General features: G+C 51.2%; 11 protein-coding genes across 11 annotated transcripts; 6 read left to right on the forward strand and 5 right to left on the reverse strand.

The window, feature by feature from the left end:
* Positions 1–1,019: 1,019 nt before the first annotated feature.
* On the forward strand, positions 1,020–1,841 carry CGGC5_v014566 (uncharacterized protein; the record flags this gene model as incomplete). The annotated part of the gene is made up of 1 exon (XM_066153118.1): positions 1,020–1,841. One exon carries the CDS (start codon positions 1,020–1,022, stop codon positions 1,839–1,841), a length of 822 nt encoding a protein of 273 aa, XP_066007361.1.
* Positions 1,842–2,029: 188 nt separating this feature from the next.
* liz1-8 (Pantothenate transporter liz1) lies at positions 2,030–3,667 on the reverse strand (the record flags this gene model as incomplete). The annotated part of the gene is made up of 3 exons (XM_032029424.1): positions 2,030–2,797; positions 2,853–3,356; positions 3,410–3,667. 3 exons carry the CDS (start codon positions 3,665–3,667, stop codon positions 2,030–2,032), a joined length of 1,530 nt encoding a protein of 509 aa, XP_031891086.1.
* A 696-nt stretch (positions 3,668–4,363) lies between these two features.
* pip-1 (Proline iminopeptidase) lies at positions 4,364–5,423 on the forward strand (the record flags this gene model as incomplete). The annotated part of the gene is made up of 5 exons (XM_032029425.1): positions 4,364–4,466; positions 4,523–4,804; positions 4,855–5,070; positions 5,120–5,230; positions 5,293–5,423. 5 exons carry the CDS (start codon positions 4,364–4,366, stop codon positions 5,421–5,423), a joined length of 843 nt encoding a protein of 280 aa, XP_031891087.1.
* Positions 5,424–5,555: 132 nt separating this feature from the next.
* STB5 lies at positions 5,556–8,003 on the reverse strand (the record flags this gene model as incomplete). The annotated part of the gene is made up of 1 exon (XM_032029426.1): positions 5,556–8,003. The coding sequence occupies one exon, from the start codon at positions 8,001–8,003 to the stop codon at positions 5,556–5,558; it is 2,448 nt and encodes an 815-aa protein (XP_031891088.1).
* Positions 8,004–9,221: 1,218 nt separating this feature from the next.
* Positions 9,222–10,810, forward strand: fmo1-0 (Thiol-specific monooxygenase; the record flags this gene model as incomplete). Its single annotated transcript, XM_032029427.1, has 3 exons — positions 9,222–9,307; positions 9,368–9,959; positions 10,016–10,810. The coding sequence occupies 3 exons, from the start codon at positions 9,222–9,224 to the stop codon at positions 10,808–10,810; spliced, it is 1,473 nt and encodes a 490-aa protein (XP_031891081.1).
* Positions 10,811–10,995: 185 nt separating this feature from the next.
* Positions 10,996–12,819, reverse strand: SEO1-2 (putative transporter SEO1; the record flags this gene model as incomplete). Its single annotated transcript, XM_032029428.1, has 8 exons — positions 10,996–11,241; positions 11,297–11,510; positions 11,561–11,647; positions 11,697–12,051; positions 12,102–12,378; positions 12,433–12,461; positions 12,528–12,580; positions 12,635–12,819. 8 exons carry the CDS (start codon positions 12,817–12,819, stop codon positions 10,996–10,998), a joined length of 1,446 nt encoding a protein of 481 aa, XP_031891082.1.
* A 556-nt stretch (positions 12,820–13,375) lies between these two features.
* On the forward strand, positions 13,376–14,965 carry CGGC5_v014572 (Taurine hydroxylase-like protein SAT17; the record flags this gene model as incomplete). The annotated part of the gene is made up of 7 exons (XM_032029429.1): positions 13,376–13,562; positions 13,617–13,678; positions 13,745–13,993; positions 14,048–14,286; positions 14,334–14,430; positions 14,479–14,603; positions 14,662–14,965. 7 exons carry the CDS (start codon positions 13,376–13,378, stop codon positions 14,963–14,965), a joined length of 1,263 nt encoding a protein of 420 aa, XP_031891083.1.
* A 48-nt stretch (positions 14,966–15,013) lies between these two features.
* Positions 15,014–15,300, forward strand: CGGC5_v014573 (uncharacterized protein; the record flags this gene model as incomplete). Its single annotated transcript, XM_066153119.1, has 2 exons — positions 15,014–15,016; positions 15,079–15,300. 2 exons carry the CDS (start codon positions 15,014–15,016, stop codon positions 15,298–15,300), a joined length of 225 nt encoding a protein of 74 aa, XP_066007461.1.
* A 252-nt stretch (positions 15,301–15,552) lies between these two features.
* Positions 15,553–15,906, reverse strand: CGGC5_v014574 (uncharacterized protein; the record flags this gene model as incomplete). Its single annotated transcript, XM_066153120.1, has 2 exons — positions 15,553–15,759; positions 15,820–15,906. The coding sequence occupies 2 exons, from the start codon at positions 15,904–15,906 to the stop codon at positions 15,553–15,555; spliced, it is 294 nt and encodes a 97-aa protein (XP_066007460.1).
* Positions 15,907–17,049: 1,143 nt separating this feature from the next.
* CGGC5_v014575 (uncharacterized protein) lies at positions 17,050–17,503 on the reverse strand (the record flags this gene model as incomplete). The annotated part of the gene is made up of 2 exons (XM_032029431.1): positions 17,050–17,067; positions 17,114–17,503. 2 exons carry the CDS (start codon positions 17,501–17,503, stop codon positions 17,050–17,052), a joined length of 408 nt encoding a protein of 135 aa, XP_031891089.1.
* An 899-nt stretch (positions 17,504–18,402) lies between these two features.
* On the forward strand, positions 18,403–18,872 carry CGGC5_v014576 (uncharacterized protein; the record flags this gene model as incomplete). The annotated part of the gene is made up of 2 exons (XM_032029432.1): positions 18,403–18,545; positions 18,623–18,872. 2 exons carry the CDS (start codon positions 18,403–18,405, stop codon positions 18,870–18,872), a joined length of 393 nt encoding a protein of 130 aa, XP_031891090.1.
* Between the last annotated feature and the right edge of the window lie 6,176 nt (positions 18,873–25,048).

Below are 25,048 nucleotides of genomic sequence, written 5' to 3' on the forward strand. Positions count from 1 at the left end.
CAGGAGCCTTTCCCAATGCGGTAATGAAAATGAGAGAACGATGCGGAGAGATCAGCAGGGATGCGTTCCCTCAGCTTCACTGCGAGTCCCCCTTCCCCGCATACCTCAACCCATTCAGCTGCCGAAGATCGGGGGTTGAGTGAAGTCTCTGATGTATTTAGAGGTCCGTCATGGGTTAGACTTTGAGAAATAGTATCCAAGGATTTGAGGGACATGGCTTGGGCGCGATGCATCTGCACCCGCCGCTTAGATTGCAGTCTCGTGGAGTGCGACTCACGTCCTGCCAGTCTCGCCGACATGGCAGGTGATGCACCTCCGGCCTATGGCTAATTGTGCACCAACGACGAGACCGTGATTGTCAAAAGGGCAGTAGCAGCATCTTTCAACTAGGCGTGAAAGAAAACGTGGAAAATTTCCATGTCGATTCTGGCGCTTGTTCTTTAAGATTACTGTTTCCACAACTGTCCCATTCCTTCGGATTTCACAGAACTCGACTTTCTCAATTGATGCATACCATTTGCGTATTTTTTTACTAGCTGCCCATTCGAGACGAGTCAATTGCGAACGCGAGGCCAAAAATCAAGAAGTGTCTTGCTTCGAATGCTGACCTTAATGAGAGATGTTAATCAAGGTTTCTGAATGGGTTAGATTGATTGCATGGGCGGTCCGAACCCTCAGATTCTCGGTCCGAAATGTCACAGCGAGAGACCGACAAGGGTCCTACAGGATAGCAGCACTCCTATCAGCAAAATGATGGGCTGTTCATAAGATTGGAGGTCGCTGCATCATTGGCCACCGTTGTCAAAGACCCTTTGTAGGCGATTCCTTCCCTCCTGCTAATAAATTGGCAGTCGTTGATTTTGCTCAAAGGCCAACGTAAGTTTGAACTCTCCTTGTTGTTGATTTTGATACAAATTCAAGGCATGGAAACTTTTAATAGAATACTCAAATGGTCAAAACTGTCGACTAATAATTGACTTTAGGTCCTTCCAACCGAATAGCAATCACCCATACACACAATGGGTACATACGACGAAGACGAGGATTCGAAACCTTCCGAAATGTACAATGCACTAAACGGAGACTCCAATGCCGACAGGCAAAGGGGCACACGATATTGGAACCCAATTTCATTCTTGAGACACTCCAATTACACACCAGTGGAAGATGCAGATGGGCAAACAGAAGATGCATCTGCACTTACCTTGGAGCTCCGAAGAAAAGATACCGCGATACGAAGATGGCAATGCTTTTCCGGACTCTTGATAGTACTGTTGTTGATCACCTGGTTTCTATTCCCTTCGAAGCCGCCTCCACGGTATCCCCAGCCAGACGAAGGCACAGACAATGTCCTGAAATGGATGAAACAAGCGGAAGTAGCTGAAGGCCACTACTGGTGCGGTCCAACAACAGCTGAAGCCAAGAAAAGAGGATGCACGTTCAACAAACTTCACAACAGATGGATGTCGCCACACTGCGCAGCTGATTTCGAACCGGCGAAGGAGGCTGTCTTCAAGGCCCTGGACGGCGATGTCCCGGAGTTTGTCTTCTACAGAGATGAGGATGGCAAGCCCGGGGCAAAGATATCCGAGGAAGAGCTGAATGGGCTGGATATCTTAACGCCAGCGTGGACGACTGTGGGACATCATATGACGCATTGCATGTACTTGCTTCTTCAAGCAGCCGCATCTTTGAATCTTGGAACCAAGGCAGACATGGTAGTGCATGCGTGGGAGCATGCTGGACATTGCGCTAGCGTCATCATGAACATCACAAAGACGGCACCAGGGTGGACCGATATTGCGAGTTTCGGACATACTCAGTCTGGAGTTTGTTGGTAGCCCAACTCCCCTGGACTGGTACTCGCCGGCATAGCATTTGATGAGAAGCGCAGAACTGTTGGTTGAGCATAGAATGAAGACACACTGAGCATACCATCATTCTAGATATTCTATTACACACTAGATATATCCCTATTATCGTTGCGAAGTCCTAGTTCAACGTGGCACATATCGCACGATACGCCAGCTCAAGCCTCATCACTGTCACTCTCATGAGTGCTAACCTTTACTCTTGACTCCCTCCACTTCTGCAATAAGGGAAGTCCAACACCGGTCCAAACTGTCAATGCGATGACGAAGGCAAGAGCGCTGCCCCATCCATGCGTCTTTGCGAAAGCTGGAGCCTGTCCGCTGGGCATCTGCAGCTGCTGGAACGGAATGACAACGGCCTGTCCAACAGATACCATGAACCCCAAGACAAAAGCACGCTTCTGCTGGTCGCCACCGCATGCCTCATTGGCCCAACCCGCCAGCAGAGGCGTGTAGCAGCCATAACATCCTGCAAGGATAAAGACAGCCATCCGAAGCATATGAGGAACAGTCCAAGCGGTGAGAACGGCGTAGACAAAGGTCAACAGACAGCCGACCGCAAAGCAGATCGGGCCACGGCTGCGCATCTTGTCGGCAATGTAACCTGTTGAGACCATGAAGACGAAGTTGATTGCGCCGACGCAGGTTGGGATGTTGTTGATCTCAGGCACCGTGTACATCTTGGTGGATTTAAGGTAAAGAGTGAAGTACTGGATGATGTAGGAGCCGCAGGTGAGGGTCCAGAAGCAGTAGGCGGCGGTGAAGGCGTAGACCTGCCATGAGCCGAAGACGCGGGTGATGACGGACCAGTTCATCTTACCGACGGGCTTGCGGCCCTCTTCTTCGATGCGCTGGCGGGCACGCTCCTTCTCCCAGTCGCTGAGGTAGAAGGCTTGGGTGGTGTGTGGAGTGTCAGGGAAGCAAATCTGACAGAAAGGTTAGCACATGCATACTAGAGCGCGGAAGGAATTGTCAACTTACAACGCCGTAGATAACGACTGGAATGGCGAGGATGAAGTCAAAGATGAAGAGCCATCTCCACGCCGAGAGACCTCCCTTGCCGCCCATTCCGGTGTAAAGGGCGGATTGCAGGTATCCAGAGAACATCTGACCCAAGACGCCGCTCATGACAAACAGACCAGAGCGACGGGCAAGTTCGCTCTTGCGGTACCAAGAGCCGAGGGTGAACATCACACCCGGCCAGGCGCTGGACTCGAACAGGCCGATAAAGAAGCGGAGAACATAGAATTGGTGCGCGCTGTTGCACTTGAAGAGAAACAGTACGAAGAGCGACCACACAAAGAGGCAGCCTGGCAACCAGTAGCGAGGGCGGACAACGGTGATGATCAGGTTCGCGAAAGATCCGCCGATGATAGTGCCGATGTTGAAGTACGTGTTCATCCAAGAAAGCTCGTTGCCAGGGCCGAAGCCGAGCTCATCGCTCATGCCGGACACATAGGCATTTGAAATGTTGTTTTGGTCGAGCTGCCGATGTGAAATTAGCGGCGAGGTGAAAAAGCTTGGTGGAGGCACCGTACCTGTTTGATGAAATACGTCAAACAACCGAAGCTCAGCAGAAACCAATCGAGCTTGAAGATGAGCTTCTTCTCTTCGGGAGATGTGCCCGGCTCATGCCAGTGGAACCACCCGGCCTGCTCAGGCTCTTGTGGGGGCTCCGGCTTGGTATCGGCAGCGGCGGCGGCGGACGTCGTCGAAATGCCGTCCTTGTCGTGGGCCCGGTCGACCGGGTCGACCGCCTTGATCGCGTTCGACGCGTTGTTGTCGAGGTGCGCCATGTTTGACTCGGCTGCGTGACGAGCAAATGACTCGGGTGTTCGGAGACAAGGAGAAGCACCGCTTCGCACAACGCATGCGTCGGACCCAGGAATGCTGCTCGGTGACGCCCTTAACAGAAGGTGAAGGTTTGGGGGTGACTGGGCAGCAGATCTTTATGACAGCCACCGCTCTCCTGAACCGTTCTCAAGGTGGCCGATAGCCCGACAATGATTGGATAACGATTTTTTCTGGGTCGAGCACGACATCGGCAGTCCGCTCAGTGACATTCAGCAAAAGACCGGGTGCTTGGGACGCCAAAACAACAATTTTACCCCGGTGCCGCGCGGTGGATATGTCCCTTTGATGGTGGTATCGGGGAGGGGCCTGCCTCTTTACCCGTTTAGGTAGTTTGTGTCGGACGCTGTCCGGTTTCTCGCCCGGTCGTCGGACCCTTACTCGTACGCGCAGCAGTCCCCGGTTTATCCCCCGTTCGCCTTCTGCAAGCCCGAACCCCGCCGCTTCAGCGTTCAGTGCGATAGGTGAGTTGGTTCAGATGTCGCTATCAAGGCGTGATTCAATGCCCAGGCTGTCTGGCATGATATTGACTGGTTCCCAGATTTGCACATCGGTTGAGTATCAACTTAGTTACAAACAGAGCATTGAGCTGAACTCACCGACTTTTGACCCAATCAGCCCCTGTCGGATTTTGTCTCACTATGGTTGAATTTGTAGACATCAACGGTGCCCGACTGGCATATCGTGTAGCCGGTCCGGAGGACGCGCCTCTTATGATCACTCTTCACGGAGGCCGAGGAATGGGTGAGCATGAAACCTTTCTGCTATCGGCAACTTTGCATGACTGAACAGCTCTTTAGGTGACCATAGGTCGGACTTCAAAGTCTACAGCCAGCTAAGTGACAAGATTCGAGTCTTGTCATTCGATTACCGTGGGCATGGTCAGAGCTCTTTGACCAAGCCGTACACATTCGAGCAGATCGTGGACGACATCGAGGGCGTAAGGCAGCACTTTGCCGGTGACAAGCAAGTCATCATTTGCGGTGGAAGCTTCGGCGGCTTTCTGGCTCAGCATTATGCGATCAAATACGCCCCCAAAGTTTCGCACTTGATTCTCAGAGGCACAGCTGCATCTCATCACCGTGAGCTCTTGTGCCATGCGTTCTCCCTGTTATCACTGACTCTTATACAGATGAGGCCGGGGCCATCAAGACTCTGGAGGAAAGGATACATAAAGTTCCCAGCTTCTCTGTTGACATGCTGAGGAACAAGGTCTTTGGATCGTACGAGAGTGATCGTGAGTTCCAGCTGATCTATTTCGCCATGATGCCACTCTACAGGGAGGTTTTTGACCCGGATGCGGCGCTGAAGAGCAATCTCGATGGCGTTTATGTGGCTGAATCGCACAGTAAGTTAACGATGCCAGTGGAGAATTTAGTAAACTGACCATGTTTTAGATGATCTATACTCAGAGAAGGAGAAGTACTTCGACTACACAGACCGCTTGTCACAGATTACCGCCAAGACGTTGGTGGTTGTCGGTGACAAGGACTGGATCTGCCCTCCAGGTAAGCGTGACTGAAAACTTCGTTAGCAACCAGAGTAAATCACAAGCTGACATCAAGTACAGAAAACTCGAAGTTGATTGCCGAGAAGATCCCTGGGGCTGAGTTGTTCATGGTCGAGAACGCGAATCATGGAGTGCATGCAGAGAAGCCGGAAGTGGTGCTACCCAAGATCCGAAGACACTTGAACATTTGAATCCAGGAACGTCAATTATTTTGATGGTTCCTACTTCGTCACAGCTCAGGAATGACTGTTTTGTTCAATTTAAGACGCGTGGTATCTGAAAGCAGGTGCGCAACGCTAAAGGACGACGGTAGCTACAAGCATTCAAAGAAATCCCAATTCCAACGAACCCCATCCATAGTCCATAGCAGAGTCCTCATTTCCCGCGACGGCCGAGTGTCGTGTTCCTGTCGGCGAGAAAGCAGCTTGCCCCCTGAAGCCCGTCGTAGTAGGTGGCTGGCCGGCGCAATCATCGGGCCATTCATGGAAAGCGTAACAAGTAGACCTCCCAAGTACTTCTTGCATCAGAGTGACTAGACTTGTGATCATCGGACGGACCATCGCCTGGTATGACTCCCTCGACGAGGTCATCTGCCCGTTATTGCCATACAGATTGTTACTGCTGCCGGGGAAGTGAAGAGTGGTGTAGCCGTTGTTGGGTACGCCTGAGATTAGACTCATGAACTGGCGGAAGACGTGTGCTGCTTGTCGCGCGTGGGTCCAGCCCTCTGGGAAGGCTTCGAGGATGCTGACAATGACGGCGACCTCGTCCCTGGCCGAGAACGACGTGCACTCTGCGGCGCAGGCGATGAAGCTGTGGATAAGGACCAACCCGACAGGGAACAAGCGGCATAGAGTGACGCGGTTTAGCGGCAGCTGACGTTGCTGGAGAAGGACCGAGGTAGATTGAAGATGCTTCTGTGCGAAGCGCAAGAGCTCGACCGCGGACACGATAGAGCCGCAAGAGTTAAAGTGGCAAGGATAGTGAAGCAGAAGCAAAAGATGGTAGTATCGTGCACTCAGCCAGGTAACCGAATTATGAATCGGCACGTTATCTGGTTCCAACGGTGACACAAGGCAGCCGTTGCTGTACCAGTTCTCAATCTCTGATCTGATGTCCTGGACAATGGCACGGCGGTCAGCCTGGGAGAGAGCGGCGACGTCGGACTGCTTTCGTGTGTGAATCTGGCGGAGAATTCGATCTTCTAGTTGCCTTAGTTGGATGACGTGACGGTTTGTCTGGAGAATAGAAGCAAAATGTTGTCGATCTGGAGAGGCGAATTCTTCAATCGTCAGCCCGGGCAATGGAACATCCATGTTCTCGTCAATAAGGGCCACTGGCAAGCCCAATGAGATAGCCATCATCCGATCCAGAACGTAGATGCTCCAGAAGAGACGATGCCGCAGCTCGATATCCATGGCAGAGAGCGTCTTGTCTTCAGAAGATCTGCGGCTTAGGCCTAGCAGCATTGCCTGACGGGAGACTATTCCAGCTATTGACCACGTCGAGATGCCCTTCGGATCAAAGAGAGAGTATAATGCCACCAAGACCAGAATCTGGATTGACTCGAGGTCTTCACGAGCTAAACATTCTTGGATAATGTCGGCATAAGCCACGTCGAACTTGGACGTCGTGTCGTTCGGTATCTGGCCTGCTCTCTGCAAGGTAGTGCAACCGATGGCCATGATGAGGTACAACAAGGTCGTATCTGAGTCTCGCCGCCGTTTGGAAGACTCGCCCAAGTTCTCCAAGTCCCTGAGAACTTTAGACCTGTTCACGAACGGATATGCTCGATTTACGTTCCGGAAATATGCGTCCACGAATCGACGAGCAATAGCATCTCGTGGCAAACTCGATGACGAGAAGCCTCCATCCCGGATAGACTCAATACCAAGTATCCTCCCTGGCTCTGGTGCTGGCTGGAGAAGAGCACGCATGTGATCATTCCCTCTTGATGAAGGTGACTCGGAGTCAACGTTCACGGCCAAGCTTCGCTGGTCAAAGACAACCGACCCGGTGTTGCCGTGTATCGGGAACGCATCCCCTCGGTTGCTCCCCACACTCGCGGATCCAGGCGTGGCTCCATTCGCCGGCGTTGATGGGTTGATATCCAATTGCTGGCTCTGATGCTGGGAAAGGGCACCGGGTGAAGACCCTAAGAGCGAAACAAGGTCCGTTCCGGTATCGAGATGCTCAACCCCGCCTCCAGGCACGGGATGGCTTTCGTTGATGTATCGTGTTAACCATTCAATCCTCGCCCTCAGGTGATGAGTCTGGGCTGCTGTCGACGCAGCTGGTGTGGAGAAAGAACACTTGTGTCCAGCATTGGCACACAACGTGCAGATAGGAAATGTGCGTGAGCATTTCTTCTTGAAAGCACGGCACCGGTCGCAAGCGGGAATATCGCGGGGCGCCTTAGGCGAGGACGCCGCCACTCCCGTGTTCGCCGAGGCGGTGGCGTTGGCGACATTAGGAACAGGGCCGCCCGAAGGAAGTCCAGGGGCAGCAGCAATAGGACTTGGCAGTATCGACGGCGTAGGGGGCGGCAGAGACGTCGTCCCTACGGCTGCCGAGACGACTTCTGAAGATGAGACATCGGGAGTGATATCCGGGGCTCCTCCAGCTGGCGCTGGTGATGTCTGCGGTGGCGGCAGAGATGCGCGAGGCAGCACGGGCGGAGAAGCCGAGCGGCGGAGAGTGGATGGAGACGATGGGGATGTTCGTCGGACGCGGAAGCGGTGGATGTTGGATTTGATCTGTTCGGGAGACATTGCGACGGGTTTGCCAGTGAAGACGGCGAGACGCCGACGCAACGCCCGTCTCGAGTCGGAAGGGGGACGATCGGTCGGTCGGTCACTGTGCGCGGGCGCGTCGCAGGCGCATAGATGATAGGGGGGATCGAATGGCTTGGAATCCAGGAGTCGTGGGGGCGATCTGAGTCGGAGTCGGGGCTCTCTCCGCTATTATGCTGAGCTTGCTCTTCAGGCCATGGATGGATGCCAGGCCCTTCCGACGTGGTGGTAATGCTGCAACAATCCGTTTCTATCTCTATCATGTATGTCGACGTAGAGAACGCAGCATCTTTGCAGAGTGCGAATCTTTCCTCTCTCCCCCCTTTCAGCGTTGCACTCCAGCCAGGCTGTCCAGTCCGCGCAGATCCGATAGCATTTATTTTTTTCAAGCCTTGCGCCGGCAGCTAGCACGACCCAGGCATTTCGGCAGTCAGTTTGATAGCAATCAACAGAGGCACGACTCGAACGGGCGCAGAGCACGCAATCTCTATCGGCTGAGGGGGTGGACGAATGAGAATTCTTTCTTCAGGGACAATTGTCCAGTAGATGGCCCATGTTTTGCCCCGCTGTCGGGGATCTGTCGTTCGGACTTAGTACTGCTGAAGAATTTTCTTTTCTGCTTAGGTGGCCGGATTGCGACTTTATGGGAGACAAGTGCGTGCTACAATCACTGGCGAACATGGGAAAACAGAAGCTTCATGTCTCTATGAATGATAGAGTCTCTGCCAAGAGAATTGTAAGACGGGGAAGTATATGACTTGCATGAGACTGCTGTTCGTCCCAAGACCGCTTGTCTCCGGCAGCCGGAGTCCGGCTGAAGGATGCGTGTATGTAATAGTTCAGTGTTCGCGCGACTCGTACAATAGCGCCAGTCGGGCCAAGGCCGATTAGTATCGGCCGTCACTCTCGCCTCGCCATCCCAGCGGGCCTTTCGTCCGATTGCAAAGCATGATTGCACCAGCTGAATGAGTGGTTTGTGCCTATTGCCGAAATCTGAAGATATGGGAATGCAATCGCCTGATGTTCTTTCACCAGCGTAGACAACTCTTCACGGGTGTTTACTCATTTAAGTCCGTCATCTCCTCTCTTCACAGGCTTCCTCCAAGCTGTACATCGGCGCTACGATACCCCTCATCATCATTCCAACCCTACTCTTCCACACCCCGTTCCACACCGATCCGGTTAAACCCCGCAGCCATGTCGCCCATGTACACGGAGGATAAGCTCAATGTCGACCGGGTCGCCGTGATCGGCGCCGGACCGTGTGGTCTCGCCGCCGCGAAGTAAGCTGTCGTCCGGCCGAGCCAGCCCGGAGTACCTCGATGCTAATTACCGGCTTGTAGATACTTTTTGGCTGAGAAGAAGTTTTCCAAAGTCCAAATTTTCGAGCAAAGAGATACCGTCGGTGGCGTTTGGACCTACAGCTCTCTCAGCGTCATTGATAATGACTTCAGCATCCCGAGAACGCAGCCCACAAGGAACCCGGACACGGCTATTGCCGTTGAAGGTCATGAGGCCAAGCAGTTCGTGTCGCCAGTCTATGACTTCCTTGAAACCAACATCCCGCACACGCTCATGAACTATTCCGACAAGAAGTTCCCCTCCACTGCCTCGCTATTCCCTCCTCACCAGACCGTGAAGAAGTATCTCGAAGACTACGCCGAGGAACTGAAGCCCATCATTTCACTATCGACGCAGGTTTTGAGCTTGAAGAAGGTACAGAGTGATAGCCAAGTATGCTGGGAGATTGAGACACAAGACCTCAAGACGAATGAGACAGCGAAATCCCAGTTTGATGCGGTGATGGTCGCCAGCGGCCACTACAATGACCCCTTTATCCCGGATATTTCAGGCCTCGCCGACTTTGACAAGGCGCATCCTGGCACCATTTCCCATTCCAAGTTCTACAGGAACCCTTCTCAATATGAGGGCAAGGTAAGCCGCACTCAAATATGCAGTCGTGCGAAGCCTGGGCTGACTCGGCAATGCAGAAAGTCATCGTCGTCGGTAACTCAGCGTCCGGCATCGACTTGAGTGCCCAAATCTCTACAGTCTGCAAACTCCCCATCATTGTGTCCGAAAAGACCACTCCGAATACTCCAGCGGAAGACCGCTCATCATGGGCCAAGATGGTGCCCGAGATCCTCGAATTCATTCCCGAAGGCCGCAAAGTACGCCTTGCCAACGGCGAGATTGAGTCCGACGTTGATGGTGTAGTTTTCTGCACGGGCTACTTCTACAGCTTCCCCTTCCTTCGAGACCTCTCCCCGCCTGTCGTCACAGACGGCGCCTACGCTCGCAACTTGTATGAGCATCTTCTCTACATTAACGACCCGACATTGGCGTTCGCAGGTATCCCGCAACGCATCGTCCCCTTCCCCGTTGCTGAAGGCCAAGCGGCATTCGTTGCCCGGGCATGGGCTGACCGCTTGCCTCTGCCAAGCACCGCTAAGATGAGGGAATGGGAAGCAAAGATTCTGAAGGATAAGGGCGAAAGCAAGATGCTTCACAACCTTGCTTTCCCGAAAGACTTAGACTACATCAACATGCTCCACGCTCGGAGTCTGGAGGCTGCGAAGCGTGAGGGACTTGAGAACGATGGCGTCGGCAAGATTCCACCATTCTGGGATGATGAGAAAAGGTGGACGAGAGAGCGCTTCCCACTCATCAAGATCGCATCGAGGAAGCTGGGTGAGAAGAGACACGAAGTCACGACTTTGGAGCAACTGGGCTTTGACTACAAGGCATGGAAGGCCGGCTTAAGCGAGGAGGAGAAATTGCTGTGAACGCGGCATCAGACCGAGGAGTAAACTATCAGACTCAAGCGCTAGACATAGACCTCTAGAATTTCTATCATCTGGGAAGCCTTTACGCCTTCTCAAAAGCCTTATCCGTCATTCCGCGCCATGAAGTACCCGTTGCAGACCCTATCTGACTACCGCTGCAGCTGCAGTAAATCAACGCAATCAAGTTAGGTATCAACAGTAGCTTTTCGAACCTTTCGACCGAAGTATCCCAATAGCAGTATACCCCCAGCCTGAGCAACGGCGCAAACGGATGAGGTTATCCAGCCTACTCGAAAGTAGGGCGTCTGTGTTCCCGTATTGAAGATGAGAAGGGGAACCCAAGCGTTGAAAGTCGCACCGAAGGCTTGAGCGATTCCAAGAATGAGAGCTCTCTCATCCGCCAAAGAGCCAAAGGTTTCGCCAAGGTAAGACTTGCCCCCGAGTCAGCATCTGTTTATGAAGAGAAACGAATGAGAACCTGCTTACGATGATTACAGGCCCATAGGCGAGGGTAGCCGGGTTGACGAGGTACCCGAAGAACGCACCCGCCTTTGACGGAACCGCGGCCAACACAACACACGTGACAAAGTTCAAGGAGGTGATGATGAGCGCGACCCAAATGCGATTCTCCAGTCTGTCAGATAAGAGGCCGAACAAGATTGTGCCGACGAGACCAACTGCGTACGCGGCTGTGGGGATGCTGGGAAGATTTCAGCCAAAGGACGTGTTTCGTACTCGTCGAATACTCACACGTTGATCTCTTGAACCGTGTACTCGTTGAGAGTCTTTAGGTAAATTGCAAAGAAGTCGAGGCCGTAGGTATCGATGCAGAAGAATCTTCGTCGTGTTAACTAGCTAGAAACATTAACCCATATGAGCAACTCACATGTAGTTGAGAATAAAGACCCAAACAAACGGGCGACTGAGAACGCTCCTAAATGTCTTAAGCGTCACACCCTCGAACCGCTTGCGTCCGACCTCAACCACTCGCGACTTTGCTAGTTCCCGCTCCTTTTCATTGAGATAAAAGACCCGCGTGTCATACGGACTATCAGGGACAGCAAAGAAGCCCCAGACCGCCCCGGGAACGTTGATGATTCCGCACATTATGAAGAGCCATCTCCAGCCTGGAATTTCGTGGACGCCGTCAAGTCCAGTGTACACCGCTGCTTGAATATATCCTGAGAACATTTGGGCTGCGAACGATGCCGAATAGAAAATGGTAGCGCGAGTGGCTAGCTCTGCTGAGTCGTCAGTTGGGGATATCTGGGCTTGCAGCTAGGATGTTTACCCTTGGGAGTGTACCAGCTTCCAAGTAGCGTCATGCCTCCGACATAAAAGGGAGACTCGGCGAGTCCGAGCAAGAGTCGAAGGGCATAGATGTGCTTGTAGTTCTTGACAGCGGCAAAGCAGAAGGTGAGAATAGCCCATGTCACCTCGATGGATGGGAGCCAAATCGAGGGCCGCACAAGGGTAACGATGATTTGGCTTGGAATCATGCCAACTGTGTAGCCTATTGTCCACAATGTTTGAGAGTAGTTGTATTGGTCGGCGAAGAGTTCCAAATCCTGTTGCCATTAGCACAAGAAATCGCCACCGGTGGTCGTATTCCAAGTATTTACTTCTTTCATACCAGACACGTATGCATTTCCTGCAATAGCGGTTAGATGTTTTTGTGTAAGAATCATACGTTGCAGACAGGCTTGTAAGTACTTACGAAGATTTGAAGCGTCCAAAAGTCTAAGGAAGTATCCAAAACATGCCCAGGAGCTTGTAATGTCAGTAACTCACGTGAAGGAAGTGGAGTTCACTCAGTATACTTACAGAATGAAGAAGTCGAGTTTCAGCAGAAGCTTTCGTTCCTCAGACCTACCGCTTCGGTGAAACCAACCACGTTTCCGCTCACCAGCAGCCTCCCCTTCCACATCACCGACAACATTATGAACAATGTCATCTCGCTTGGTGTGCGATGAATCTTGATCCTGAGTCAAACTAGACTTGTCGGCCATTTTGCAGATCTGGTTGGAAGGCCTCGCAGATGATACGACGGGCTTGAACAAGAAGCAAGCAGATCGTATTACTTATCAGGAGCGCGAAGAAGCGATGCGGAGCAATCTAGTTCTGCCCATTCTTGATACCATGGCACCCAAGGAATGATGCAATGCCGGCATTGTGGATCGGTATTTCACGCCAACGCTCTTCGTCACCTAGGTAGTAGACGCAGAGAGATGTGATGATTGGAGAAGAGGTGGTCGATTAACAGAAACCGGGGCCGAAAGCCGGCTTGCTGCATGTCCGCGCAACACCCGTGTCGTCCCGACCGCCTAGGACGATTTACCATCAATCCTGATAATTGCGCCATCGTGCATCCGACAGATTGATGACCAAGTATCGCTCATTGTCCGGAATGTGGGCGGTCTGGCTTCCAATGCGCTAGAGCGTGAGATCGATGAAGAGAAAAAGCCCTTTAATATGACGAGCGTCTGACCGCGGACTATTGATCAACATTTGGAGCTGACAGAGCCTCCAGGTCTTTGGGCAATAAAGACCCCTATCAATACAGCCATGGCTGCCTACATCATTCCGTATGAGCTCTATTCAGACGCTCCAGGCTTTTTGCTCAATAAGCTTGAATGGGAGAAAGCAAATGCAGCTCACCCCGAAACCTCGAGCTTTGGCTTAGTTCCAAAGGGGTGGCCATCTCAATTTTCTGGGCCTCAGACGTGGACTGGTCAATATTTAGAACAGCATCGTAAGTTGTGTACTTGTAAGACAGAGACAAAGGGCGAATGCTGATTCTATGCAGCCGAAAAGTACATCAAGCACCTCTCCCAAGAGCATATCGATGAGATAGATGCTGCTATCAAGGTGAGTGCATGTCGAGCGCGCCCTTACTTCAATGAACAGACGAAAGTCTCATGCCCGTTATCACAGGATTGGAAGAAGCAATCCCTTCCTCTCGCCAATATTAGTCAAGCGAACTTCACGCTTCCTGTCCTGGGGCCAATGCTGCGCGGAATATCCGATGAAATCTACAACGGCATCGGGGTTCAGATTCTCAGGGGCTTCCCGGTCCAGAAGTACGACAAGACGGACCAAATTATTGCTTTTCTCGGAATAAATGCTTGGGTCGGTGATCGACGTCTCAATCAGGGAGCAGACCGAGCAATATGCCACATCAAGGTGTGCATCAAATATCCATGCCGCCTTCGTCCATGGGTTGCTGACAGTTGCCAGAGCATTTCGCATTTGAACTCAGAAAACCGTGGAAAGATCTATGTTTCTGCTCAAGACACCAACGCACAATTCTTTCACAGCGACGCCGGCAGTGATGTAGTTGGACTCATGGCTGTGAGCCTTTCAGGTCACGGAGGTGCATCGACTGTCGCCAGCGCTGGACAAGTGTACAACCATCTTGCCATACATCGACCTGACATTGTCCGGCTTCTGGCTGAGAAGAAGTTCCGCTGGAGAGCGTACGTCTATCCCCCAGCAAAAATTGGAAGGTTCTCACGGTATTTAGCAACGGCATACCCGAAGATGGGGTGCACTTGATTCATAACAAAGACGGCCGCCTATTTCTCAATTTCTCGACACGGACTTTCATTGGCTACGGAGAGGTGAGTCTTGAATATGATAGGTGAAGTAAAGTGGCTGACGATTGGTAGATGCCCGATCGGGATGCCGATTATCCACCATTGTCCTTCGAAGAGCGAGAGGCCTTTGCGGGCTGGCAATGGGTGGCCGACGAGTACAGTCTCAAGACAGACCTTGAAGTAGGTGATATCGAATGGTACGTTACTTTCAAGTCCTCCTCGTACCCGTTCTCCCTCTGACTAAGACCCATTTAGGGTGAACAATCTTCACCTTCAACATGCACGCCGCGGCTTTACCGAGGAAATCACGAATCCTAGACATCTCATCCGGATCTGGCTGAGCGATAGCGAAAACTCGCCCGAGCTTCCTGAAGACATCAAGCGGAAGTTCGACGCCATGTTTGCCGAGGATCCGATTTTTTTTCCACTTGATGAGATCGAGGAGGACTTGAGGCGGAGGCAGAGCGGGATCTTCACCGGCTCGTGTAAGCAAGAGACAGCTGACGAGAGGCTGCAAAGCGGGGGCATTGAAGCGTTGAACTCCCGAGTAGTCCGTTAGTTGCACAGCGTGGCACGTTGCAGGAATATTGAGCTTTGAAACCTATGAATGGTGATTTCCGTTTCTCATTTCCTTGGCTCGGTTGCGTCTAAATGCTGACATCCGGCGTGTAGATCATGATGAGCCTCGACGCGAGCGTTACTGTCTTAGACACCGGCGCGGGCCTACTCGCTTCGGCCGTTGTCAGCATAAGCAACCCGGCACTCGAATGCCGAACGTTCTCTTGCAATGTTTGCGATGATTCAGATGGAAGTCTGGACATTCTGTACCAATGGAAAAGGTTTTCATCTAAATACTGCTCAGGCCAGCTCGGTTCGCATGGATTTTGCAAGTAATAAGCTGCACTGTACCACCAAACACGGAAAAGACATGGCGGAGACGTGGCAGGGACATAGATGTGACACAGAAATGCACCAAAGGGCTATTATTGATATTCTGGATTTCCAATTTCCCTTTCCCTGGACAAGACAAGCTGCCAAATAAACCTTTAACTCCGGATGCTAACAGATGGATCCCATGTCGTCCTGAATATGGTCTGTTTCCTGTATCCCATTGCTTTCCAACCATTCTTTAACCCCATTCTTGCTCTAAAAAGCCGTTGGTGTGGCGCAAACCGGCGACGTCACCGTCGTAGGCACTGTGGCCGGGACGTAGATGACCTTCTCATAGGCGGGTCCGTGGCCACCCCAGTTAGGAGCCTGCGCGTCGGCAGTAGTAACGTGAGCACAGCCATGGCAGTCGACGGGGCTTGGTACAGTGACTGTGCTGTTGTACTGTGTGATCGTCGTCGTGGGCTGGAAGTCGCCAGTGAACCCAGGGTCAAAGTGTGTAACGGTAATTGTGCAGTCGCTCACGGCTGGTGGCGCGGTAGGCTCGGGCATTGGGCTAGCAGCTGCAAAGACTGCAAAGCCAACAATTACTGAAATGAAAGAAGTGCGCATTTTTGTGATAGTTTTAACGAATGTAAAGTTCAAGTTTGATTAAATCCCGTAATTGTGTGATTGGAGATGAAGGTGCTGCCAAGATTGAACAAGACGGGGAGCCAAGACCTCAATATTTATATTGCTCTTCACCTAGCAGATCTTCGGATCTGCTGGAATCCTAAAGGATTCTTAATGTTGAGGAACCACGCTGATCGTTGTCTGAGATCGGATGAACGGCAAACTAGCGGGGAGCCAGAGTCCTCTCCGTGTTGATCTCCCACCCGTTGTGTGACGATGAAGGCTATTATTATCATTAAGTTCTACGGCCATCCCGCCGCCACCTCCTGCTATTCACCGGGGAATAATGAGGCATTCGCCGAAAACAATTTGGGCTCGTATTGCGGTTAAAGCGCCCCCTGAACGCTCAGCCCGAATATGATGGGACGCACTGTTGTAAGCTTTCTAGGGTGGGGTAAACAAGCTGTCAAGCCTCCAAAGTTGATTGCGAAAACGTGGGTGCCCCCTGCGGTCCGATGATGTGCCCCCTTTTGAAAGCTTGTTTCTCCGAGCGGGTCGGACGATCATGTTGGCATGGCTGTTCAGGAACATATATTATTATTGAAACTTGCAGCTTACCCGACGAGTCAATAATCGTCGCGAATTCATACTTAGAACTGCGGATGCAACTACTCTTCGCCGGACTCATCCACCGGGACGGATTCACCCACCGGAGCGGACACACCCATCGCGCCTAAAACGGTCGGCGTCGCCATTCCTGCCACTCCAGCTCCGCCGGTTTCATTGCCCGCGCAACGGGAAAACCAGTTCATGCTGCAGATGCTGCAGCGAGGAAATAATATCGCACCCACAATGAAGCGCATCATTGAAATCGAAGGACAGCTCGAAGGTTGGTTATATTGTCAAATAGATCTGACCCCGCGAGCCAAAGCAAATCTGTGGATTTCCCCGCAGGACAGCTTGACGGATAACCACGTGGAAGCAGACCATCTTCCAGCCCTTGCAGCATGGTAACATCTATCCCACACGAACAGTGATACCAAAATAAGCAGATCATAGTACCCACCAGCCCCAGAGGCAGTGCTCGATTCGCATAAGAAATACCACTGCCATCTTCGATGCGGTTGCGGTTGCATTGTGTTATCAAAGTTTTGGCCCAGCCTATGCAGTCAGTATTGTTGCAGTATATTTCCATGGTTTTACTTACAATGAAGAAGTAACCACGCAGCAGTATGTTTGTCTTGCAGGTATCGCCAGCATTCAGCCAGAAGCATTTGGCCGTAGTGTGATCAGTCTTGTCTTCAGCAACGCACATGATTTGACGGAAGTTGGCGCGGCTGATGAACTGAACGACGCCTTTGCTGGCCGAGCTCGGCTGGCTGTATGTGCATTCCGCCCTGGGGGGTTGGCCCTGAGCGGCACCGACTTGCAGTGTTCCGTGGTAGACTCCGCTGGGTTGGCGAATCAATGAGGTCCAAGAACTGAAGAGAGGGGTAATTTCAACAGGTGCATCCGCGCAAGTCGCTTCCGCAATGGCTAGTTGCCAGAAGAGCGCCATGAAGAGCACACGAAGTGCGGGAAGGAAGAATTTGTTCATCTTGGGAATAGTTTCTGAGGGAAAATACGAGACAGATGGTGGTGACTATGGCGTACGAACAACTTTCAACCGACGAAATGGCAGTTTAAGTAGAGAAAAGAAGTTGAACGAAGCTCTGCACAGCCGGTGATTTCTTCCCCTCGGTATCGCAAATGTCGATCTAGTATGGAGTCTTGGATCTGTAAACTTTCATCGGTGATTTGATGTGAGTCTTTTGCATCTCGAGAAAAACTTTGCTGCACGAATGACCGAGCTTAGGGATCAGGCTAAACAACACGTTCCACCTTCCCGCAGCAGTTGCAGAATACCTTCAACGAAAAGAAGTGCTTAATTAATTGTGATTTGAACTTCGCTAACCTTTGCTAATGAGGTAAAAGGCTCTGGGCCCTTCATTCACGGGGTCAAAATTTTGCTGTTCTAAAGGCACTCGCACCTAATTCGAGAAGGGCGGGCTGGACTCAAGTAGCAGCTTCTGCTGTCGAAATTGGCCATTCCTACCGCATGGCAAGTTGAAGACTATCGACGTGTACCAATACTTTTGAGTGGTCAAGAACATTAGATGGTGTGAATAGATTTCGAAGAGTTGCCTTGCACCTCAACCGTTCTAGATGCTCATAAGACATGGACCGTCAATCGGTGAGCACGAAGTGAGGGTTGTCACGAGTCAGTGTCAACAAGCAGGAATGTGTACGACATAGATTGCTGCTGATAAGCTATACTGACAGCAATGTGTTTAAGAAAGTATATTCTCGGCCATTTCCGCGGCTCCCTGACATGAAATAGCATAAAGAAAGGAGCATTCCGTTACCCTTTGCCAAGCCACCACCAGGACCAACCCGCTCATCCCCACACTCGTTTTGTCTGATTGAACCAACACCGTTGGACTGATTTCCTCCAAAATGAACTTCAAGTCGGCTTTTCTTCTACTCGTTGCTGCGTCATCAGCATGTGCCAACCCAGTAGACCTCTGCAAAAAGGCCGCAGACGGCACGGTCGACAAGCGTTGCGGTGGTCCCATCCTTGACCATTGTAATTGCAAGATGTACGTTCCATTCATCACACTACCAATGTCTGCAGCTTTCCAGCCGAGTCCTTCATACTGACCGAATTTCTTTACAGGTGGGTTCCTGGAAAGACCTCGGCCGACCCTCGCCAGTACCTGTCTGGGGACTTCCCGTATGGTACCGGAGTGACCCAAGGCACCATGAAAGTAACAGGAGGCGCGGGCCAGGGCAGCGTCTGCTCCGTCACTTGGGATAGAGGAGATAACGGACGGTGTGGATACTGGAACCAGATCAATGGCCCAACTGGGTCTGGCTGTCAGCAATTCCACAATGTTTGGTTCAGCTGCGACGAAGTTTACGCATGATTTCCGGTTTGGCTATTGGCGTAAGGGGGACATTCTCCTAAAGAGGTGTCTTGTTTGTTACAATATCTAGGTTACGTAAAATTCGAGAGCTATTAAGGAAATGCTCTTTGCTGTGAGCATGAGACTCGGCTTTTTGAAATAGTCCTTGCACATAGGCCGCAGTGATGCCTCTTTTTCTGAAGTGTATCTATTCTAGGGGGTGCAGACTGAATTGCATCCATTCAAGGGCCCACGGATGTAGCAATTTCCGTAGCTGTGCCGTGTGTTCTTGGCTTGGCTTACAGGTCGTGCTTGATTGAGCGATCGCAAGGACTGGACAGACAACTGCAAGGTGCCATTGGTCCAGCCCTCAACCGCGTTGACGCTATTGGAGCTGATTACTGGTAATGGTGTGGTAGAAAACTCTGGCCTGCAAGGATGCCGGACTCTTGAGGCAATCAGTAAGCAAGCAAAGCTCTCTTGCAGCCAGATTTCTTCGGCGGATCGACCCAGCACCACATAAAGCGAACTACCCCGCCCATCTTCATTGTTCGGCAGACTTTCACCAAGAACGGATATCAGAGACTGAACGACACCTGATGATTTCTGTCCTTCTTCCGCGCCTGCCCTTCTAATGGTATCTTGAGCGTCATCTCGTTATAAACAATTCCTCCCCTCTCAATCCAAGCAGATTCGCCAATTGTCTGCTGACGGACAGAGCGACGAAAGTCGTGGCAGACATGATCTTGGACCGAAACGCTTATACCATCGGCTGGATATGCGCTCTGTCCGTGGAGTCTGCAGCAGCGCAGGTCTTCCTTGACGATCGACATGAGTTGCCGAACGATGTGTCAGATAGCAACAGCTATGTCACCGGAAGAATTGGGAAGCACAACGTGGTAATTGCCGTCATGCCTCAGAATGAGTATGGGACTGCCACAGCTGCCACGACTGCAAAGGACATGGTACGCAGCTTTCCACAAATGCGACTGGGCTTGATGGTTGGTATTGGTGGGGGGGCTCCAAGCCAGGAACATGATATCCGACTTGGCGACGTTGTGGTGAGCAGTTGCGGTAAAGGTACTGGCGGTGTCATTCAATTTGACTACGGCAAAGCGATACAGGGTCAAGACTTCACGGAAACGGGTCATCTGAATCAACCACCCCCTGCCCTATTGACGGCCGCTGCAGCTCTTGATGCAAAATACGACATCGAAGGACCTCAGCTCAATGCCAAGGTGAACAAAGCTCTGGAGAAGCAACGCAAGCCATTCAAGAAAAAGTATGCTCGCCCATCAGACGACGCAGATCGACTATACCAGCCCGGGGTCATCCATCCCAGTGGCCTATTCAGCAATTGTGCCGTCACATGTGGTTTTAGATCAGACGACTTAGTACATCGCCCCACGCGAAGCGATGACGACGACAACCCAACTGTTCATTACGGCTTGATTGCATCGTCTAATCAAGTCATGAAGGACGCCGTGAAGAGGAATAAGTTCATTCAACGAGGGGTCCTTTGTTTCGAGATGGAAGCCGCAGGCCTTATGAATCACTTCCCGTGTCTAGTAGTTCGTGGCATCTGCGACTACGCCGACACTCACAAGAATTCAGTTTGGCAGCCTTATGCGGCGATGGTGGCCGCAGCTTACGCGAAAGACCTCTTGGGGCTAGTCAATATTACTGCAGTGGAAGGGGAACGGAAGCTTTCAGATCTTATTCTCTCTGGTAAGTGGGGCTTCCTAACAAAAGAGTCTTGATAGCGTCTAACAATTACGTAGTGGCTTCCATCCAGACAGAGCAGCATGACATTTTGAAAGATATGAGAAGCGCAGTTGATAGTATAGAGTCTCAACAGCGTACAATGAATATCAAAAACTGGCTACGCCCGGCCGAGCCATCAGACAACGCAAAACATGCCAAGGATTTGCGATTCGAGAAAGCAGGCACATGGTTCCTGAATTCTCCCGCATTCCAAGGATGGTTAGAAGATGAATACCGACATCTCTGTCTCTACGGAGCAGGTGGCTGCGGCAAAACAGTTCTCACCTCTACTATTCTTGATTTTCTCAGAGAAAATCGTACTGGGGTTATACTGTATTTCTTTTTCGACTTCAGCGATGATAAGAAGCGTAATTTGGATGGCCTATTACGCTCTCTAATCTTCCAGCTGTATGCAATCAAGGAGGCAAGTGACCAGAAAGTCGACGATCTACGTAAGTCCTACGACAATGGTAAAGATTCCCCGACCACTGACGACCTTTCGCAATGCTTGAAAGACGTTCTTGAAACGTTTCAAGAGATAATTATCCTAATGGATGCGCTAGACGAGTGTAAAGAAGAAAACGAACCACAGGATAAACTTATAAGATGGATACTTGAAATGGGCTCAGCACCCAGCCTAAAACATGTGAAAATCATCACCACCGCGCGGCCGGAGGCTGCTTTCAAGAAATGGCTAGACCCCGAACTAGCAGACGCGAAATGCGTAGCACTCGCTAAACAAGGAATCAAGGCTGATATCGAGTTATACATCAAAGGATATTTAGAACAAAGGCCAGGGTTTCACACCCAGGCACCAAATCATCCTTTAGTGAAATGGATTCCAGAAAGACTCATTCAAAAGGCCGACGGAATGTAAGTTCTTGCATCCATGCTATGTTTGCGTTGAAAAAAGGCTTACAAATTAATAGGTTCCGATATGCAGCATGCCAAATTGATGACATCGTTAGTTGTCTCGGCCCCGAGGACATTGAGCACGTCTTGCGCTCCTTGCCGGATACAATTCAAGAAACATACAAGAGAAGCATCGAAAGAATACCGCCAAAATACCATGCGAAAGCAGTCCGTATCCTCCAATTTCTTGTCAATGCACACAGGCCACTCCAAATTGCGGAAGCTGTCGACATCGTTTCGGTGCGCTCCGACTTTCGAATATTCACTGCGACCGACCGGATCTGCCCTGAAGATATCGTTAGATTGTGCCCAAACCTCTTGTCAATTGTGGGTGGCAAAACTTCAGATCTATCACCGAGGAAAGAACTCCATCTGGCCCATTTGTCAGTGAAGGAGTATCTTCTTCGGTACGAGAGCCCTGCCTTTACGTTCGTTGGTATAGATGCAAGCGTGAGCATTGCGCGCACCTGTCTCTCATACTTGCTTAGTATGGTCCCCAAGGAAAAGGAGGATCTGAGCAAACAAACACCCTACATGGGGATGCGGAAATCTGAACAGAAGGCAGACCACGAAATGCTGTTTCCCTTTGCTGAACTTGCGAGCGCCATGTGGATCCAACAAGCTCCAGCTGCCGAGGGGTCGTCAAAGGCTGTCTCTGCTATTGCTGACCAGCTGCAAAATGACTTCCAGAAACATCCATTCTGGTGTACCCAGGGGGCAGAAACGGATCACCATGATTTCAGCGAATATGCAAGCTACGTCCATTTTACTTGCTACTCGAACCTTCCAGAAATAACCAAGACCTTGGCAGCTCGCGGTGTGGACATCAACCACCAACCCAAAGAGAGAATGAGCCCCATAGAAATCGCGGCGCACATGAATCATGTGGAAGTTGTGAGGGTTCTGCTAGACCTCGGTGTCAGCCCTGACACTAAAGGTGGTGGAAGAAGCTACGGAAGTGCCTTCAGATGTTCTTGTGAGCAGGTCAGATATAATAACACGAGGCCTTTGGCAAGAAATCATTTCGCAAGACTAGGTATTGCAAGAAAAGGAGCAGATCTTAGGGAGCACAAATATGATATGGTGAGGCTTCTTGCAAGAAAAGGAGCCGATCTCAATAGAATAGAGGGTGATAACAAGGAGAGAGGAAGTCCCCTTCAGATTGCTATCACGAAAGGGGATGTGGAGCTCGTGCATCTGCTACTTGACGAGGGAGCTGATGTCAATGCAGATAGCGGCTATTTCGGCAGCGCGCTACAAGCAGCAGCTCATGCAGGGTTTTATGAGATTATTGCAGCGCTTTTAAAGCATGGGGCGAAAGTGAACGCCAAAGGCGGGCCTCACGGCCACGCGCTCCAAGCTGCCGCCGAGGGAAACCACCGACATACGCTCAAACTCCTGCTGGATCATGGCGCAGATCCAAACGCCTCAAGCAACACCGCCTATGGGAGCGCTCTACAAGCAGCTGTCCAATTACGCCGCGCAAACAGTGTTAAGACATTGCTGGATGGGGGGGCAGATGTCCATGCCAAAGGCGGCGCTGGTGGCCATGCTCTCCAAGCTGCTATTGAAGTGAATGACAATAATATCATCACGCTTCTTCTAGACGGAGCCGCAGATTCAAATGCCCCAAGCGAGAACACTTATGGCAGCGCCCTTCAAACAGCTTTTCAACTGTACCACAGACATATCATCAAGATCCTGGTGGGCAGAGGGGCCAAAATCAATGCTGAAGACGAAGCTTATGAACATACTCTCACAACTGGCGTTAGCTGGGGCGACGAAGATGTCGTTGGGCTTTTGCTGGAAAAAGGAGGAAATTCCGACGCTGAAGACATTGCCTATGGATATGTTCTCCAAGCTGCCGTGAAGGAGGGCCAAAAAGGTATCGTGGGGCTTTTGCTAGAAAAAGGAGCTGGTTCCAGAGATCAACGCAACACCTATTGGCGTGCTCTCAAAGCTTCTGCTCAAGCCAGTCACGAAGATGTCGTTAGGCTTTTGCTGGAAAGAGGAGCAAACGGCGATACCGAAGGCGAGATCTATGGTTTCTATGACACGGCCCTCCAAGTTGCCGCTAAAAAGGGGCATGGAGATATCGTTAAGATCTTTCTAGACAAATCAGCAGCTGCCGATGATGGCATCATGGAGACCGCTCTCTACACGGCTGCTGCGAGAGGGAATCAAGATCTCGTTACGCTTTTGCGAGATAACGGAGCTAATGTCCATACCCAAGGTGGTAGCTTTGAGGGCGCCCTCTGTGCAGCTGTTGCGGGAGGTCACCATCGTATCATCGAAATTCTATTGCATACAGGAGCAAATGTCAATGCTTCTCAGAGCCAACTTGGAAACTTCTTGGCCATGGCATGCATGCGCGAGTCACCAGAAGTAATGCGATATCTCTTGGAACACGGAGCCGACGCGAATGACCATATTCCAGGCCTTGGAAATATTATTTACAGGTTCATAAAGAGGCATGATTCATGGAGCGCTGGACGCAAGATTATATTGGAGATCCTTCTTGAGGCTGGCGCAGAAATACAGCCTAACACAAGCTCCAGGTACAACTCACTGCGGCTTGCTGTCGAACGTGGGACCCTTGAGCCTGTTAGGCTATTGCTCAGTTACGGAGCGGACCCAAACATCTCGTTTGATGCTTCTCAACCTCATTCAAACCACAGTCTTCTCATGGAATCTCTTCTCAAATCTCAGACAGAGATTGCCCAAGAATTACTCCGATTCGAGGCGGACCCAAACATGAAGACTTCTCGTCGTCTTCCTAACCAAACAGCACTTCACCTTGCTATGGACGGAGACTTTGAAGAAGTCGTGCGGCTTCTTCTGCAAAGCTTCTTCTGCAAAAAGGGGCGGATCCTAATGAGCCGAGCGGCTTTCCTCCTTTCACTCCATTGCATCTCTCTGTTAAGAGAAGTGCCATCAAGTACGTGCGCCTATTTCTAGAGCATGGTGCAGATGTGGAAAAGAAAGGGGGGTACGGCAAAAGCCTCACAGCTCTCAAGCTTGCAGAGAAAGCAGGGAACGTGGAGATTATTCAGCTGTTGAGACAAGCGTCAACTCGGAAAATGAGTGAAACTCTACAGAAGGGAGAAGCTAAGGACGAGGCGATTGCAGACCTGCAAAAGAGCCGGGGATGATGTGCGAGGCAGAGGAGTTGGCGGAGGCAACGGGCTTTCTGATACATGTGGCCCGATTGGGATTCAATTGGTTGTGGCGCGGTGAGCTTGCTCAATGTTAGTTTTGTTGAATTCTACCAAGTTGTAAATCTGCAAACCGGTTGAAATCCTTAACGGTAAGTCGCTGTCGAAGGCACGGCGATGCGGAAAGTAGTCGTGAATTAACGTCCTTCAATCTACCAATCTTCTGGCATGGAAAAAGAATGTCACAGTTGGCACTCTTCTCGGACAATAGCACATTACCTGGCGCGGCAGTGGGACAGACAGCATGGAAGTCTTCCTAAGACCAAGAGTGGGGCGTCTCCGGCGCCGAAGACAGCAGGAATACTC

The sequence above is a fragment of the Colletotrichum fructicola genome, assembly GCF_000319635.2.
Source record: "Colletotrichum fructicola Nara gc5 chromosome Unknown KSG_Nara_v1_contig09, whole genome shotgun sequence".
NCBI classification, from domain to species: Eukaryota; Fungi; Ascomycota; class Sordariomycetes; order Glomerellales; family Glomerellaceae; genus Colletotrichum; species Colletotrichum fructicola.